The sequence below is a fragment of the Carassius gibelio genome, chromosome A7, assembly GCF_023724105.1.
Source record: "Carassius gibelio isolate Cgi1373 ecotype wild population from Czech Republic chromosome A7, carGib1.2-hapl.c, whole genome shotgun sequence".
NCBI lineage: Eukaryota > Metazoa > Chordata > Actinopteri > Cypriniformes > Cyprinidae > Carassius > Carassius gibelio.
The window spans coordinates 35585755-35603622 of record NC_068377.1 but is presented as its reverse complement, the minus strand read 5'-3'; the positions used below and the strand labels follow the sequence as shown (position 1 = coordinate 35603622).

The 17868-nt window shown below is 34.7% G+C and overlaps 1 protein-coding gene across 2 annotated transcripts in view; it reads left to right on the top strand.

The window, feature by feature from the left end:
- LOC128017384 (A disintegrin and metalloproteinase with thrombospondin motifs 17) overlaps nucleotides 1-17868 on the top strand; it is a 90616-nt gene that overhangs the window by 56946 nt on the left and 15802 nt on the right. The window contains exons 14-19 of one of the 2 annotated variants that reach the window (XM_052602752.1): nucleotides 183-310; nucleotides 3165-3285; nucleotides 3531-3605; nucleotides 7952-8032; nucleotides 10145-10302; nucleotides 14298-14457. In XM_052602752.1, coding sequence (XP_052458712.1) covers nucleotides 183-310; nucleotides 3165-3285; nucleotides 3531-3605; nucleotides 7952-8032; nucleotides 10145-10302; nucleotides 14298-14457 — 723 coding nt within the window. The remainder of the gene's footprint in view (nucleotides 1-182; nucleotides 311-3164; nucleotides 3286-3530; nucleotides 3606-7951; nucleotides 8033-10144; nucleotides 10303-14297; nucleotides 14458-17868) is intronic. The other variant, XM_052602753.1, reaches the window with a different exon arrangement.

The window sequence follows — 17868 nt, the reverse complement described above, 5'->3', positions numbered from 1 at the left end:
TCAGAAAAAAATGTGCCATGTAACACCGTGACTGCACTTTGTGTGTTCTAACTCAAAGTACAGATACTTGTGCCTATTTCAGCCTCAAAGCTCAATTGGATCCGCTAAAATGGAAACATAAAAAATTATGCATGAATATGCTAAATGAAGCATTTATTTGTGTGTGTGCTTTTATCTCCCAGAAAAGCCATGCGCTCTATATTGTTCAGCGGCTGGCAGTGATGCACCGGTATTAGTGGCAGAACGTGTGCTGGACGGAACGCCATGTGGACCTTATGAGAGCGACCTGTGTGTGAGCGGAAAATGTCAGGTGTGTATTTTCAAATACACTACTGTTCAAAAGTTTGGGGTCAGTAAGTTTCTGTTTCCTATTGTAATATTTTTTCAAGTTTAATTTATTCCTGTGATCAAAAGCTGTATTTTCAGCATCATTCCTCCACTCTTCAGTGTCACATGATCCTTCTGAAATCATTCTAATATACTGATTTTCTATACAAGAAAAAAAAAATTCTAAAATCCTTTTCAAACTATTAAGCATAAGTTCAAATCTTAGCCCAATACAAACATGAATAAGACCACATTTCTATAGTAATACCATGTTGAAATATATTCTTTAACCCAAATATCAAATACTATCCAGAGCATTTACATGTAACTGATTGATGTATATTATATATATATATAAAAAATACATAAATTACCATAGGCATAGTATATTTTATAGTCTTATGAAGTCATACGATAGCTTTATGTGAGGAAGAGACTGAAATTAAAATTGCATTTTAATGTTTGGGTGAAGTATTTATTTAAACATGAAGTAAAATAATGACTGTTTCTTGTCCAGTTTTCTAAAAATCCCCCATTTTGTCATATACGGTCATATATCCCTTTTTATATGTATTCTTCTTCCAAACTCACATCTTTGGTTGAGCCAGAAATCGACAAACAAATCAAATCGTCCTACAAATATCATACTGATTGCAGTTGCCTCTGAAATGAAACTGGAATATGAGAAGACTGATATGACAGGTTTTAGCATAAAAATGACACAGTTGTTGCATTTAATGAAGATTAAGGTTAAAAACCTGCCTGATCGATTGAATAAAGATGAGTGTGAGATCATATTGCACCAGTTCATTTTCTGCAGTGATTTACAGAAAGACATTGCATAAGAGTATTTGATTGATTTAGATTCTATGTGATTGTAGAAGCGTGTTGTCATAGAGGAAGACTGATGAAAGAGTGCTAGGAAGGCCAACGAGACACACACACACACACACACACACACACACACGGTGCGACGGTTACTGTACGTGAGTGAAGGGATTCATCAGCCCTGAACACTGACTACATTCCTTCATTCTGTAATATAAACATGCTCCACCTGGGCTGCCCCACAGGAAGTGAGCAGATTCAGGGTCAGATCCTGTCCTGGTTTGTCCTGACCACAATCCCACAATGCTGTTTTGGAGTTAGCGCTCATATTCAAAGTCTGAATGCAGCTCTTGTGTCAGAAAAAATCCAGAGGGAGTGAACAGATGCTCAGGGCCAGGATCCTTCAGTGAAAATATGATTTCTGTGACCTTTTCCTGTTTATTTATTCCATTCTGCTTTTACTTTTAAGCGAGATCCTAGAAGGAAATCACTAACGGAGATTACCTGGATTTAATCAGGTGTGACAATAGGGAGGACATCATTTGCAACCAGGATCCAAATCAAGAAGATTTTTTTCAGCGTCATTAGCATCATTCCTAATTTTCCTGTTTGTCAAATGTTTGTTAGTGTTTTTCAGGAACACATGCTCATTGTTTTTCTGGTGAATACTGATTTAAATGGCAACCTCAGGTTATCAAAGATGTAGATGAGTTTGTTTCTTCATCAGAACAGATTAGGAGAAATGTAGCATTGCATCACTTGCTCACCAGTGGATCCTCCGCAGTGAATGGGTGCCGTCAGAATGAGAGTCCAAACAGCTGATAAAAACATCACAATAATGATGTAATCCACAACCGTCAGTTAAAGTCTTGTGAAGTGAAAAGCTGCATTAGGAATGAATCCATCATTGAGATGTTTTTAACTTCAAACCATTTCTTCCTCTATAATCTTGCTTTCTCCAGTGTAAAAGTCATATTGTGCGAATCAGGAGAGAAATATGCACAGATCAAGCACTGATTACAAGCAAAAACAGTCCAGAATAGTTCTGGACATATATGTTAGTGGATTTTGATGTGTAAGAACAGCAGGATGTGGACTTCTTCACTTAAGAAAGTTTCTGATGGACTGGAGTGATGTGGATTACTTGTGGATTATTGTGATGTTTTTATCAGCTGTTTGGACTCTCATTCTGACGGCACCCATTCACTGCAAGTGACGGAAGGATAATTTCTCCAAATCTGTTCAGATGGTGGAACAAACTCATCTATATCTTGGATGGCCTGAGAGAACAATCTCAGCAAATTTTCATTTTTGGTTGAAATATTCCTTTAACCAGAAAAGATTCCAATTTGTCTACAGTTGAATGCAAAAAAAATGGGGCCTTACATGACGCAACTGCAACACATTCCTGAAGAGAAATGAAGAATGACTTCCAGTTCATCAGTTAAACCAGCGGTGATTGCCACAGAACATTTACTATTCGCATTTTACATCAGGTTTCTGAAATCATTCGTTAAAGATTTACATGATAAGGCTCTCACTCTCATGCCTTATTTTGTTGCATTTGAAGTTATGCAACCATTGAGCCATTATTCTTTATGTGTCTTGATGTTGTGCCAGAGAAATCAGAGTGATAGTACTGCTCAACACTGATCAACAACAACAACTAATCCTGTATTTTCAGCATCATTACTCCAGTCTTAAGTGTCACATGATCCTTCAGAAATCATTCTGATATGCTGATTCGCTGCTCAAGAAAACATGTATTATTATAATCATCAATGTTGAAAACAGTTGTGCTGCTTTCTGTGGAAACCGTGATACTTTAATCAATAGAAAGTTGAAAAGAATGCAAAAAATCTTATATAACTGATGTACTGATAAATCAACATCTTACAGGTTTGGAGTGGCATTCTACAATTCATTCATTCATACCAATCAAGTTTTTTTTTACATTCCTGTAACTCATGGGTCATGAAATCAAAGTTTTTTTTTTGTTGTTCTTACAGAAAATCGGATGTGATGGCATCATCGGTTCATCTGCAAAAGAAGACCGGTGCGGCGTCTGCAACGGTGATGGCAAATCCTGCAAGATCGTGAAAGGAGACTTCAACCACTCAGAAGGGATGGGTGAGTCAGAATGAGGGGAATCATTTATGTTCGTCTGACGTTAATATAAACTTTCAGTCTCGCTGAAGTGCGTCATCAGGCCTGCTGGTCCTCAACACAACGTAGACTAAATTCAACTGCTCTCTTACCTCTTCTGCAGTTTCTGAGTGCTTGTGTCTTTAGTTTGGAGTGGTGTGGGCTTGCACTGAAGGAGAAGCACAGCGAGTTTACTCTTTCATTGACCATGTTGGTTTTGTGTCTCTCAGTCCCTCATAGACTTTGTAAGAAGGTTTCTACGTGCGTGATGTCGAAACCCAGAGCTGTTCTCAAGTGTTTCTCATGTAAGATGCATGGTTTGACGTGCATGTGTGTGTGTGTGTGTGTGTGTGTGTGTGTGTTGTTTTGATACAAACTGTTCTGTGGGATAAACACCCAACTGCTCTTGAATTATTATGTTAAACACATCTTTACACTATGAGAGTTGATGTTTTAATTCTGTTTAATACAATACATGCTACCGTTCAAAAGTTTGGGATCAGTAAAAACTAGGGATGCACCGGTTGAACGGCTATAATTCGGAACCGGACGTTTTTTTGCTTAAAATTCGCAATCGGCCGGTTTTTGGTCTTTTTCGGCCGATGTTTCTGGAAGTGCCCCCGCATGCACAGACTACATTGTAATCATACGCTATGCCATTTGTGTAGTATTTTGAAATCTGTGCATAAGACACGTGCAGCCGTTCAGCACTGGAATGGCAGTGCTACATGTCTGAGGCACAGATAGCAGGAAGTGATCAGCCGATGTTATACTGGTGTACAAAATAAGAGTCCCTTTCCTGCACTCACCTGTCCCTGCAAAAGCGGAGGCAGTGAAGGGATGTTCAGCTCAACTTCTCGTGTGTTGGATGAGAAACGAAACAGATTAAACTGAGACAAAACTGAATTTTCTTTTTTTTTTTTCTAAAGTAGAACATACATATACTTTGAAAAGACATCAGTTCTCTATAGGATGATTATTTTTATTTTACCTCAAAATTAAATCAACATAATATGACTTAAAAAATCACCTTCTGTAGCACACTGAAAAAAAGTGTTTCATTCATCCAATAAAAAAAATCAGGGTAATGATTCACATCTATATTTTTTAACTTGAGACAATAGTTATTTATATTTCATTGGCTCAAGTAAAAAAATATAGATGTGAATCATTACCCTATTTTTTTTTATTTTCATTGGACAAATGAAACACTTTGCATCTTTGTTTAATTCGCACCACCATTATTTAATTGTAACATTTTGGAATAGTGTATTTATATAGCATACTTCACTGGTAAATACTTTTATTTTATTTAAAACCAAATTTAAAAACTAAAATATTGAATGCTGATTAAGAAACATGTTATTGAATGTGTGTTGATTGTGTTGTTTGGACTGTAGAACTATGCAGTTCTTGCCTTTAATTTCAGATGGTTACAGTTAATCTTTTCATTTAAGGCCAGTTCTATGTAGTTTCAACCCAATTCAAAAACACAAGCTAAATGCTGATGTCTGTACCATCTGTGTTTGTACTGAATGTAGGCTACTTACTGTGCAGATACTGTTGTTAATTTCATATGGTCACGGTTATTGTTTTCAATAGTCAAAAGCCAGTTTGGCCTATTAAATACCAAATAAAAATATTGTTTATACACACTTTCCTTCTTTCTTGTTTGTTGCTTAAAGATAAAAAAATAAAATTGGAAATCGGTATCGGTATCGGAATGGGCAAGTTTGCTTGTAAAAAAAATCGGTATCGGAATCGGCCATGAAAAATCATGATCGGTGCATCCCTATTAAAAACTGTAGTGATCTCAAACAATTGAGCGGTATTGTGTTTAATTGCGTTGGCTTGTCAAAGTCAAAATATTTCAATTAGTTTTTTTCTAAACCCCTAATATTCAAAGTTAAACTGTTAAGCTTCCCTTTTCTGCATAACATGATGTTTTCATTTAACTGACATGCTCCATTAGGTCTTTTTGTGTGAATGATCTGAGAGGTTAAAACTTTTTGTCATTGCAAAACTGTTTTTATGAGCTGAGTAAGGACTCGTGCTCTTGAGTTATCTGTTTTTCACTGGATTCGGTTCAAGTGACTCCAAGGTCACATTGTGTGCCTCCTAAAACACCAAGCGTCCCAATGGTCTCCAGCTGCTGTAGCTTCAGGCCATCATCATCATCCTGTCCACTACTGAATTTGGGAAAATGTATGCATGCCCAGCCACATGGGGAATGAGTTAGGACAACACGAAGGACTTCAGACTTTGCCAGCAGTTATTGCTGAGCCAAAGCTGCGTGCATACAGTACGAAATAAAACATTTATTTAGAAAGGAACCATTAACTGTATCAAAAGTGGCAAGAAATTGTAATGTTACAAAATGTTTTTTTCAGATTTCAGATAAATCCTGTTCTTTTGAATTTTCTGTGCATTAGATTTACACATAAATATGAAGCAGCACAACTATTTTTAGCATTGATGATAATAATAAATGTTCTCTGAGCAGCAAATCAGCATATTACAATGATCTCTGAAGATCATGTGACAATGAAACTGGAGTAATGATGCTGAAAATACAGCTTTGACATCACAGGAATAAATTACATTTTAAAAATATATTTGAATAGAAAACATGTATTTTAAAATCTAATATTTTTTCATAATTTTCCTTAATCACTTATTAACTATAAGCTCATGGTACTGTTAGGGTTGCACAATGTGTGCTTTTGGTGTGTGTTTATGAGAAAATCCAGCATCTGATGCTTATTAAGTCCTCTTTGGATTCTCCTGGAAGAATTATATCGAGTTCAAGTCTCTCAATCCCTCAGTTTGGTAAAAGTCAACTAAAACAAAGCAGCTGTTAAAAATGTGGGGGTTAGAAAGTTTTTATTTATGTATTATTTTTATGAAAAGAGTGTCTTATGCTCACTACATCTGCATTACTTTGATTAAAAATACTGATAAAACAACAGATTGCAAATTAAAATGACTGCTATGTAATGTAATATATTGTAAAATGTAATTTATTCCTGTTGTGTAAAGCTGAATTTTCAGCATCATTTCTCCAGTCTTCAGTTTATGTGATCCATGACGTGAGTTCTGTGATCCGTTGCACACTTAATCTCTTATTATTTGATGAAAAAGTACAAAGACGTTTGTTTTCGATCAGGCTGATTTAGAGTCGACCACCAACTTACCCCAAAGCATCATACACACTATATATATATATATATACCAGGAAAATGTCAAGATGAAAGCCACTATTTTCTATTTCAAACTTTCACATAGCATCTTTAGGTTTTAATAAAATAAAAAATTCAAATCCAGGTTATTATTTTAATTTTTTTTCCCCAAAATGTAATAAATCCATGATACTTTTTTTTTTCAATCCAATAAATCCATTGAATCAACATGAAAGGTATTTTTCATATTGAAACTGATGAAAATGCACAACATAGTATTTTGATCCACATATGACAGACAGCCTCTGAACTTGGTTAATATATCTTATATACAGGCACTGGACTTAAAATACATCCATCAGTCCAACATGAATTCAATGGGTCATCTTGTTAATACTATAAAAGAAATTACAGCAACAAAATAAAATTTCATCATGAACAAGAACATGAACAACAATATCGCATTAGACCACAGAAATTCCAAAATGACGTTTTCCCTTACATTCAACTTCCAAACGTGCATTCATCTTACATTCATTTAGTTGACTAGTGCTATGTGCTGTATTAACCAAAACATAAATGACAATAATAAAAACACTAACATTGACAAGCTACACAATATCGCGTTCATAAACCAGTGCGATTCATCTAATGAATGCGATATAGTGCAGCTTGTCAGTAATCTACGGTTCTGTGTATTAAATGCATCTGAATAATTTCCATCTGAAAGCACATTGACTGGTACTATTAATCACAGAACTGGCTTTACTTACGACATGAGCTTCATCGTGCAGCCTTTGTTTGTTGATCACAAAGTAGATGAGGGAAACTAGGATGCCGGGTTTATTCAGAGGACCTCTATTACTGTCTACAGTGCGTGGAATGGTGCGCTGTGATTGGTTGTTAGCGTCTACAGTGTGTGGAATGGTGTGCTGTGATTGGTTGTTACCATCTACAGTGTGTGGAATGGTGTGCTGTGATTGGTTGTTACCGTCTATAGTGCGTGGAATGGTGTGCTGTGATTGGTTGTTACCATCTACAGTATGTGGAATGGTGTGCTGTGATTGGTTGTTGCCATCTACAGTGTGTGGAATGGTGTGCTGTGATTGGTTGTTACCGTCTATAGTGCGTGGAATGGTGTGCTGTGATTGGTTGTTACCATCTACAGTATGTGGAATGGTGTGCTGTGATTGGTTGTTACCATCTACAGTGTGTGGAATGGTGCGCTGTGATTGGTTGTTACCATCTACAGTGTGTATTTATTGTGAATGATCTACTCTGACTTGCCAGGAATATACACTGTGTGTAATGATAGACACATGTGCTTCATCCACATCCATAACATATTTATAGAAATGCACACCTGCACCTGTGTTTGCCCACCTGTGCACTAGTATGAAATCCTGCTCGTCTCTTTTCATTTTCCACCCTTCTTTCTCTCATTTCTCCTCTTATTTCTCTCCTTCCCAAAGGTTACGTCGAGGCAGCTGTCATTCCGGTGGGAGCTCGGCGGATAAAAGTTGTGGAAGACAAACCGTCCCAAAGCTTTCTGGGTAATTACTCAACCTGAGTAATCCAAATGGCCACACAGTGGATCTGAGAGAGACTGGAGCAGCTCCGTAAAGGCTGTAGATAGGAATCAGGCCAGGTGTCGTCTCTAATGACGCGCTAAAACAAACGACTCTTCTCTGCTGACAAGCTGCTTGTCACATTAGGATGAAACTCACAGGACGTATAACAAAGATTTGCTTTATGCAGATCAATACTAACTTCATAATACTTCTTTTCTGCCCACTAAATATTAGCTTTTGTGAAGGAATGTCACAGAAACATGTCTGGTCGATTTTCACCCTTAGATCAGAAGACAGGAAATATATTATATATTATTATATTTTTAATAAACCAATGAAGCCAGATTTATTCCATTTTATACATATTATTTCAGGACATTTAAGTACATTTATACCTCATATTGTGTAAGTACTAATAAACAATAAAGTAATATGTAATTTAGAATTTAAAAAATGAGAATTGTGTAGGACATTTATGTAAATTAATGTAGAAAATACTAATGTAAAATATAATATTAATTGTCTAACAAGTTTCATTTTCTTTAAACAAAATGTAATTTGACTAGAAACCTATTTGAGAGAATATTATAAATCTTGTTAAGACTTCATTTGTCCCTGGCCCACAATTGATGAGCATGTTCATAGTAATTTCATTAATTTTAATGAGTCAGAGGTTTTTACAATTAATGTGTCTCGCCGTCCAACTTCAGACATAATGTTGACAGTAATGCTTCACTTTTCATATTCTTAAACAAACATACTTTCTCCCAAAAGTCAGTATCATGCAAATGCCTGGGTTGAAGTTATTAAAAATTCCCCCACATTCTCAGATATTATAGACTGAGCATTATAAGGTTGAGAAGTATAGAGGCTTTCTAATGGTAAACATATGTTTAGCTTGGGTCTGGTTTACCATCTTTTGTAAGAGAGCAGAAGAATATTTTTTAATTCCAGCTTAAAAGCTTGAAGTGACACGAACGTGAACCCCTCCTATTGAGCTCAACGCTCTCCAAAACAAACCAGTTCATGTTTTCATTGCAGCAGACTGTGGGCAATCACACGTCCTCAACATCTGCTGCTTCGAAACATGGAGTCATCGTTTATGTGTATAAAAATAGGTTGACTGTGCGCTAATGATGGAAGAATGATATGCAGTAGCTCATTCAACACAAGAAGTGCAAATGCATAATGGTAAGAAAAATTGATCAGGATTTTGGACCTTTTTATAATAGACAAATAAATAAATTAATAAAACGTTATTTATGTTTTGCAAGAATACAATTTTCTATTTGAATATTTTATGTGTAATTAAATGCATTATTTGTGAAAATTACTAGCAATTTCTTAATGTGAAAATTGTTGCAAAGAAAATTAACTTTTTACAGACCATTTTTTTTAAAGAAGCTAAAGTTCAGCTTCATGTGCATAAAGTTAATTTTAATGTACATCCCACATTAAAATAAAATTCAAGTGTAATGCATGTGACTCTGCAGTGTTATTATAATTTCTTAAACTAAAGCATAAAATATAACAAACTAAATAAAATATAGATATAGATATAGATATGAATATTTTGTCTTTTAAATGAGCATGAACTTATTTTATTTCAGCAAGATGGCAAGGAAACATGTCTCTTTTTCTTTCTGTGTGACTTGATACACTAAAATAGCTAAAACTGAAATAAGAAATGCATATTAAATAAACTGATTAAGACATAAAAAAAAACATAAAAAATGACAAAAACACAACATTACTAAAAATTAAAATGGAATCGGAAGATAAAAAAAATAGAAACTTATTAAAGATATGAATAAAACTATAGTAGTCTCTCGATACTAAAGTAAGCCTGCTTTGTACATCACTGATTATTTTAATTGGCTTTGAAATATAAGCATCATAAAGCATGCATGAATATGTTACTGCATGCTGTATGATTGGCATGTATTTTAAGAAAATTTTTGAAGTCAAAGTTTTGAAGTTAGCTACTCAGGTCATATGATTTTGTTATATTTGATACCTGAATCACAACGTTTTGCTGTAATGCTGCTTGTGTAGTGTGCGTTAGATGAATGTGTTCCTCTTTGACTGGTGCAGCTCTGAAGGACTCCAGCAAGCGATCCATAAACAATGACTGGAAAATCGAGCTGCCAGGGGAGTTTGAGCTCGCTGGCACCACGGTCCGCTACGTGAGGAGAGGACAGTGGGAAAAGATGTCTGCCAAAGGACCCACAAAGTCTCCGCTCCACCTCATGGTAAATACATTAGGTTCTAATATGCACCTTTCTCATTTATATGAATTAGTCTTTCACACGTTTCTGAAGTGTATTTTAAAAATCAGTGTAAAAAGCCATCTGCTGCACATTTTATTAGCATACACATATGATCAGTGGGAAATACTGTAGGCCTGGACATGTTTGTTTTCAGAGAATTGATTGAATCATGAACATTGAATGAAAGTTCTGTCATTATTATTTACATTTTGAAAAATGTTGGTGACCAAACAGTGAACGGTAGACATCTCTCGTATTTTATTTCCATTATACTGTGAACAGTTTGGCTCCCTACATTCTTTAGAATATCTTTTTATTTTTACGTTCTGTTTTTAATTGTATTATATGCACATTTCATTGTGCATATAATTCATCTTTTAAATGGTTATTTTCTTTAAAACCGTACTTGCAGATAATATAATGAAATAAAAGTCCTCTTAAGTGCCCTGCAATCACTAATTCTATTCCTAATTCTAAAAAATAACCGCATATGTTAAATAATGGGTGAACTGTCACTTTAAGAAAGTAAATGGGGGTGATTTTGATTTCATGCAGACTGTGACTGTCATGTTCTCCTGGTTTCTGGTTGATTTAAATTATAATTATGGTGTATTTTGTCTTCATCATGAACGACTTCAGGATTAACAAAACAATGGTATATGATATATTCGGAAAACATGGCAGTCTGCTGAATCCAAAGCAAATACTGTACATAAACTGAATGGAAAAGAGATCACGCTGAATGTTTTGAGAGCAATAACGCAGATGTGTTTGGGACGGAGCCACTGCTGGTTCAGAAGTTCAGAAGTCTTCACCTTCATGCATTTCTAGAGCTGCTTTTCCACGACTGCAATGATTTCATCATGATGTCATCACAATGCAAAAGCAGCTTGATGCTGCACTGCAGAAATAAATACAGAAAACAGGTCTCCAAACACGTCAACAAAAGTTAAAGTACACCTTCACTTTCTACTGATTTCTCCAAACCAAGATCCATGTTCTCAAAACAATCAATGCTGCACTTTTTTGGCCTTTAATTTACAAAAACACTTCAGTGCATAATTACTTAAATACACTTTATTTATACCTCTATAAAAAGGATTTTCTGTCTCCGTATATGTCCTTTTCCAAATATCCAAACTTTCATGAATAAAGACACTTGATACTTTACCTGAAAAGCAAAATTACATTTTAATGGCAGGACTCTTTTTGAAAACAAGATTTCAAATATGAAAGGGATAGTTCACCCAAAACTGAAAATGACCCCACCTAAGCTATCCTGGGTGTATATGACTTTCTTCTTTCAGACGAATCCATTCTGACTATTAAAACTATTAAAAAATGTCCTGGCTCTTCCATGCTTTAGAATGGCAGCGAATGGGTGCTGAGATTTTGAAGCTCAAAAATATTCAATATGGATTAAAATAAGTACTCCACACAGCTCCAGGGGGTTAATAGAGGCCTTCTGAATCAAATCGATGCATTTGTGTAAGAAAATTATCTGGTCACACTTTAATTCAAGGTCCGATTCTCTTTACAAACCATCAAATAGGACTTTTGCCTCAACAAACTCCTAATTTGCTGCTTATTAATAGTTAATTAGCTAGTTGTTAAGTTTAGGTATTGGGTAGGATTAGCGATGTAGAATATGATCATGCAGAATATGTGCTTTTTTAGTACTATAAACAGCTAATATGCAAATAATAGGCATGCAAATTAGCAAGATAATAGTGAGAATTATACCCTTTACTATATGTTACCAAATTTCCATATTTAAAAAAGTGATATTGCTACTTGTGTAAGTGTATCTTGAGAATGTTTAAATATTTGTGCTGGAAAACAAGGCAAAAATCAAGATGGCCAACTGTCTTGCTCTCTCCATCTCCCACGTCCCCTTTTATATCTCTTTCTACTTTTTCCTCCTGTTTCCTCTCCTTCTCCTCTATCCACTTCACTTCTTCTTCCTCTTCTGCTCTTTCTCCAGGGTCCTCATTATTTCTTTGCTCTGAGTCACAGTGGGCCCCTTCCAAATACTGACAAGTCAAGATATTTGTGCGAACAATTTAGTTAACTGCATTTCCTGTATTTTGTGCTGCTTACCTGAAGATCATATGAAAGTACGGCTTTATTTCAGTCGTCTGTTGATGTTTTTGAGCCTTGAATTGTAGTATTATTTACACCATTATAGTATCTATTTATATTTTGAATGAGCTTTTTATATTTTCAATTTGTATAACAATTTTGGATTATTTTAGTAATTTTGTTTTGTGCTTTTGACAATTTTATTACAATGTAAAAGTGATTTTACAAAGTTGTAAATATAACAAAGATTGTAGTGCATTTTACAAGAAAATGCTTTTGCTTTTTCTTGAAAGTTTCACATTTAATGCAACGTGTTCCTTGCCATTTATTTTGGGTTATTTAAAAATATATATTTTAAATGAGTTAATTATTATTATTATTATTCGCGTTTTATTTAACTTTTAGTAATTTTTGTACTTAATTGCTAATTTTCATTTAATGTATTTTTTCTGTTTCATTTTTATATTTTATTTTATTTCAGCTTTATTTTAAGAATTGTTTTTAGTTAAAACACTGGAACAGGGAAATGTATGCAGTAATTTTTTTATTTTTTATTTTGATAAAATCAAGAAAAATTTATCTGTTTGGGAAGAAAGCTTTATTAAGTGTTTTAGAGCATTGAAATATGTCTTATCAGTGGAAAAAATTTAAGTTAAGCACTAAGCAAAGTGAATTTAGCGCACTATTGAATGAAAACCAGTCCTCTAATCCTATAATCCAGGTGCGTTATTTCAGTTAATATCTCCTTGAAGCTCTTTATGATGAAGAGAATAGACTTGTAATCTCCACTCCCCAGCAGTCACCGAGAGTTTAAAACAAAAAGGTTTGTTTAGTCTGGAGAGCCAGAAGGTGTCTTGAGAGAGATCTTTAATTAAAGTAATTGAGCAATGAAGCAGGCTTCAGATGAAGCTTTCCTCTCAGACGTCCTTTGGTGGACAGATGCTCTTCAAACAGTCAGAGTGTTTTCAGACTCATTTAAAAAAGTTCAGCTAAATTTTGTTTAGTTCGTTTAGTTTTTTTCCTGACCTTGAATAACTAAAGAGATGCAAAATACTTCAAATTAGGTGAAAAAAAAATGTAGTGTGCACAGGGAAAATTTGCTGAAAATGTGCTCACCATCAGGTCATCCAAGATGTAGATGAGTTTGTTTCTTCATCAGAACAGATTTGGAGAAATGTAGCATTGCATCACTTGCTCACCAGTGGACACTACAGTGAATGGGTGCCGTCAGAATGAGAGTCCAAACAGCTGATATAAACAACACAATAATCCACAAGTAATTCACACCACTCCAGTCCATCAGTTAATGTCTTGTGAAGTGAAAACGTCCACCGTCTGTGAGGAACGGCTCTCAGGAGATGTAATCTTGTGATGCAGGGTTTGCTGGAGGCTGGAGTTCTTTCAAGATGTATATCAATAATATATGAATATGTTTTTAATATTTTTGAAAGCAGTCTTTTCTGCTCTCCAAGGATGCATTTATTAAATCAAAAATACAGTAAAATGTTAAAATATTATTACAAATTAAAATAGCTGTTTTCTATTTAAATATATTTTAAAATGTCATTTATTCCTGTGATCAAAGCTGTATTTTCAGCATCATTCCTCCAGTCTTCAGTGTCACATGATCCTTCAGAGATCACACTGATAAACTGATTTGCTGCTCAAGAAACTTTTCTGATCATTATCAATGTTGAAGACAGTTGTGCTGCTTTGTATTTTTGTGGAAACTGTGAAATACTTTGTTTAGGGTCCCTTGATGAATAGAAAGTTCAAAACAACAACAAAAAATTATGCATTCATGCTGAATAAAAGTATTATCTTGGATACAAAATACAGAACACATAAGGTAATAAAGAAACACTAGAGCTCCTGACTGCTCCTTTTTCTCTCAGGTTCTGCTGCTCCACGATCAGACGTATGGGATCCATTATGAATACACGGTTGCCCTGAACCGGTCGCAGGAGGACGTCAGTGACCCGGTGAAGGAACCAGAACACATGTACCTGTGGACCCACAGCAGCTGGGAGGACTGCAGCGTGCACTGCGGAGGAGGTTCGTGCCGGTCGTTTCCCACAATCCCCGTCTGCATTGATTCTCATGAGTACATTCTTAAAAGTAAAGGCATTTATTGTTCCCCGAAGAACATTTAGAGTCTGCAAAACGTCCTTTATAGAGTGCAGCAGTCGGGTTCTGGAAGTAAAAGCTAAATTATTGGGTAAAAAGTACTTCAGGAACCAGCGCTGCTGAAAAAGTGGACGGGCATTTTGCAGTCTTCAGTGGAAAGAAGCGTTAGATACTTGAAATGTTCTTTACACTAAGAAAAAAATGCTTCTTTTTAGAAACTTTGACTGAAAGCTCCTCTGTAGAGCCAAAAATGGTTCTTCCATTGCATCACTGCAAAAACTCCCTTTCTGAACCACAGCTGTGTGATTATATCTAGCAGGTTAAAGCCCCCAAAATAATAATAATTACTGCTATGAAAAAAGAATCCCAGAGTAATTATATCAGCAATAATTGACTCGCAAAGGAATGAAGCGTGCAGAAAGAAAGTCGTCTCATGTGGTGGATGCATTGTTCACTTGAGACTAAACATGTCTTTTGCTTGAATAAAATAACCCAAAAGGTGACTTTGAGGCCGGTCTTATTTTCTAAGCCCGTCTGAGCGTGACAGTTTGTTATATTCATGAATCTGCAACAGTCTTTCCTCAAATAGCTCCCGTTTTAACGCTGATCTGCTTGTTTCTTCAGTGGTTATTGCTTCCTAAGGGCATTGTCTGTGAGAAGTGTTGCATCAGCTTGTGTACTTGCACACAATAACATGAATTAAATCTGTTTGTAAAGCAGTTGTTAAGTGCTGTTGCTTCTGTCTGATGAATTGGGTTTTAAGGGCAGTTCATTCTACTTCATGTTTTCCACATGAGCTGCAAATCATGTTCTGGCCTGAAAAAGTCAGTTTTTGGAAATTTTTAGACACATCTATGTAATAGAGGTTGTTTTATGGTCTGTGTCGATCCTTCGAGCCAATCATGAACTGATGAATATAATGATGTGTTTTATGATGCCAGCACATGCGTGTCATACATTAATAAAGCTGGAGGGGATGAATTAGGATCTGTAATAATCAACTCGAGCACTAGCTCATGGATACATATATTGAAAGAACATTATTTGAGAAATGATTTGCATTAATTTGCTCAGTTGGTGAATGAATTTTTGGAAATGAATTGTTAAATATGCAAATATAATTTTTTTTTGCATATATATATATATATATATATATATATATATATATATATATAAAGCAGCACAACTGTTTTCAACATTGAAAATCAGAACAGTCGTGGAAACCCCCCCAAAAAGTTTTTCAAGTTCAAGAACAGCATTTATTCTTTTATAACATTATTTATGTCTTTAGTGTCACTTTTGAACAATTTTATGCACCCTTGCTATGTAAAAGTATTTATGCTGACCCCTTTTTTTGCATTAAGTTCACATCTGTCTATAAATTATACTGTACATGACATGTGATGCTGATATCTATCTATCTATCTATAAAGGCATCATAATTTCATTTCCTATCTTTTGGAACAAGCTTTGCATCTTTGACACACATGATGGCTAAAATGCTGACTATGTAGGGAGCGCACTATGTTTAGGAGCAAAGCTTCTGTCTCTGTGTCTCTTAGGCTGCCCTTCACCGCTCGCCGCTCGCAGGAATTAATCTCTGTCTCCGACTGCTCTTAGTTTTTCTTGGCAAACATAGAACAACACTAAATTAATGACATGGCTAATCCAACAGTCTGGCGTCCCGCCACCTTCTGAAGCAACAACAACATTCAGAGTTCACAGCAAATTAAAGGTCCCGGGCAAATTCAGCGCCGGTTACGCGGGTCAGTGACCATAATTTGGTCATGACCACAAAACGACCCCCGACTCCAAAGATGACCGCTTGAAATAACCTTGTATTGTTATTTCTAATTAGAAATGGTTTGTTCTGCAATTACCTGAAATGGGACATGGCTGGTTGGGAGGTGAAAGTGGAGCAGATAGCATCAGATAAGACGCAAACGCTCACACGTGCCAGAGAAAACACGGTTAAACACTCGACTCAGTCCAAACATTAACATCCTCAGTGGATTGTTAGTAAACTTGTGCAGACGTCTCAAACTGCCATAGAGCTAATAGATACGGTGTAACCATAGCTGTGTCCCAAATGAAGCACTATACACTATGCACTCCTACACTATGTACTCATGCATTATGTACCTAACCATGTACTGTATGAATTATACAGGGTTAGTTTGTTATTCTTAATCAGAGTCTGATAGCTCCTCCCCCTTTGTAACGTAATTAAAGTTGCAACAGTTGAGTGCATGAAGTGTTCAAGTTTCCACACTTAGTTTTTCGGTTATTTAATTGCATCATCCGGGTGTTTAAAGTGCACTTTTTCTTTTTGTAATTTTCAGTATGAAAAACTACTACAAAACATAGAAAATTCATATTATAGTGCATAAGTATACGCGATTTGGGACACACCTCATGTTGTTCCTTGTGACATTTAAATTCACAGTTTAAAATATTATATAATATTTAATGAATTAATAAAATATTATTACTATTAATAAATGTTGTATCATTTATTTATTTATTTTTATTTAGGATTTATTATGATTTTTAAATGCAGTTATTTGTTAAACATTATTTCATGTTTTCAATTATTTATTATAATAGAATTATTTATTAACAGCTAGTTATAAATTATATATAAAATATAATATTCATCTAGTGCAAACAGTAATATGAGTGGCTTTCGATAAAATGCAATCTGTAAATATAGTTTACAGTTTAATATTATAAATATAATAATTTATATTATTAAATGCTATTATTGTATTATCCTTCTTAAGTGTTTTTTATTTTTTAAAACAGTATTTATTAAATGTTTAAAATTACTTATTATAAAACAATTATATCAGCTTATGTATAGTGAGTGTTATTAAATATGATTAATTGTATTAGTATTTTTTACATTTTAGCTATTAAACATTATGTGTTAAATGTTTAAACATTTTTGTTTAATTCATATTGTTTATTTTATAAATTTTTTTTATAAATTTTTATTAAATGTTAAGTTGTGACAGATATCATGCTCAAATAATTATAAAGGCCTGTTTACACCAAGAACAATAACTATATCTATAACTGGATTCCGCATTTATGAATATCGGTATATGAGCTAGTTTACAATGAGAGTTTATATATATATATATCATTTTAATGCATTTTTAATGTTGTCACGCTTGGTTCAAGGATGATGAAGTTAGTCAAAATGAACTTAGTTTAATCCAATAGAGAAGTAGCACAAACGATACCAGACAAAGGAACTAAACTGAGGGCCTTAATAACATAATACACACAGGAGCTGATTAATTAAATAACTGTACAGGTGGACAGAATGAGTGA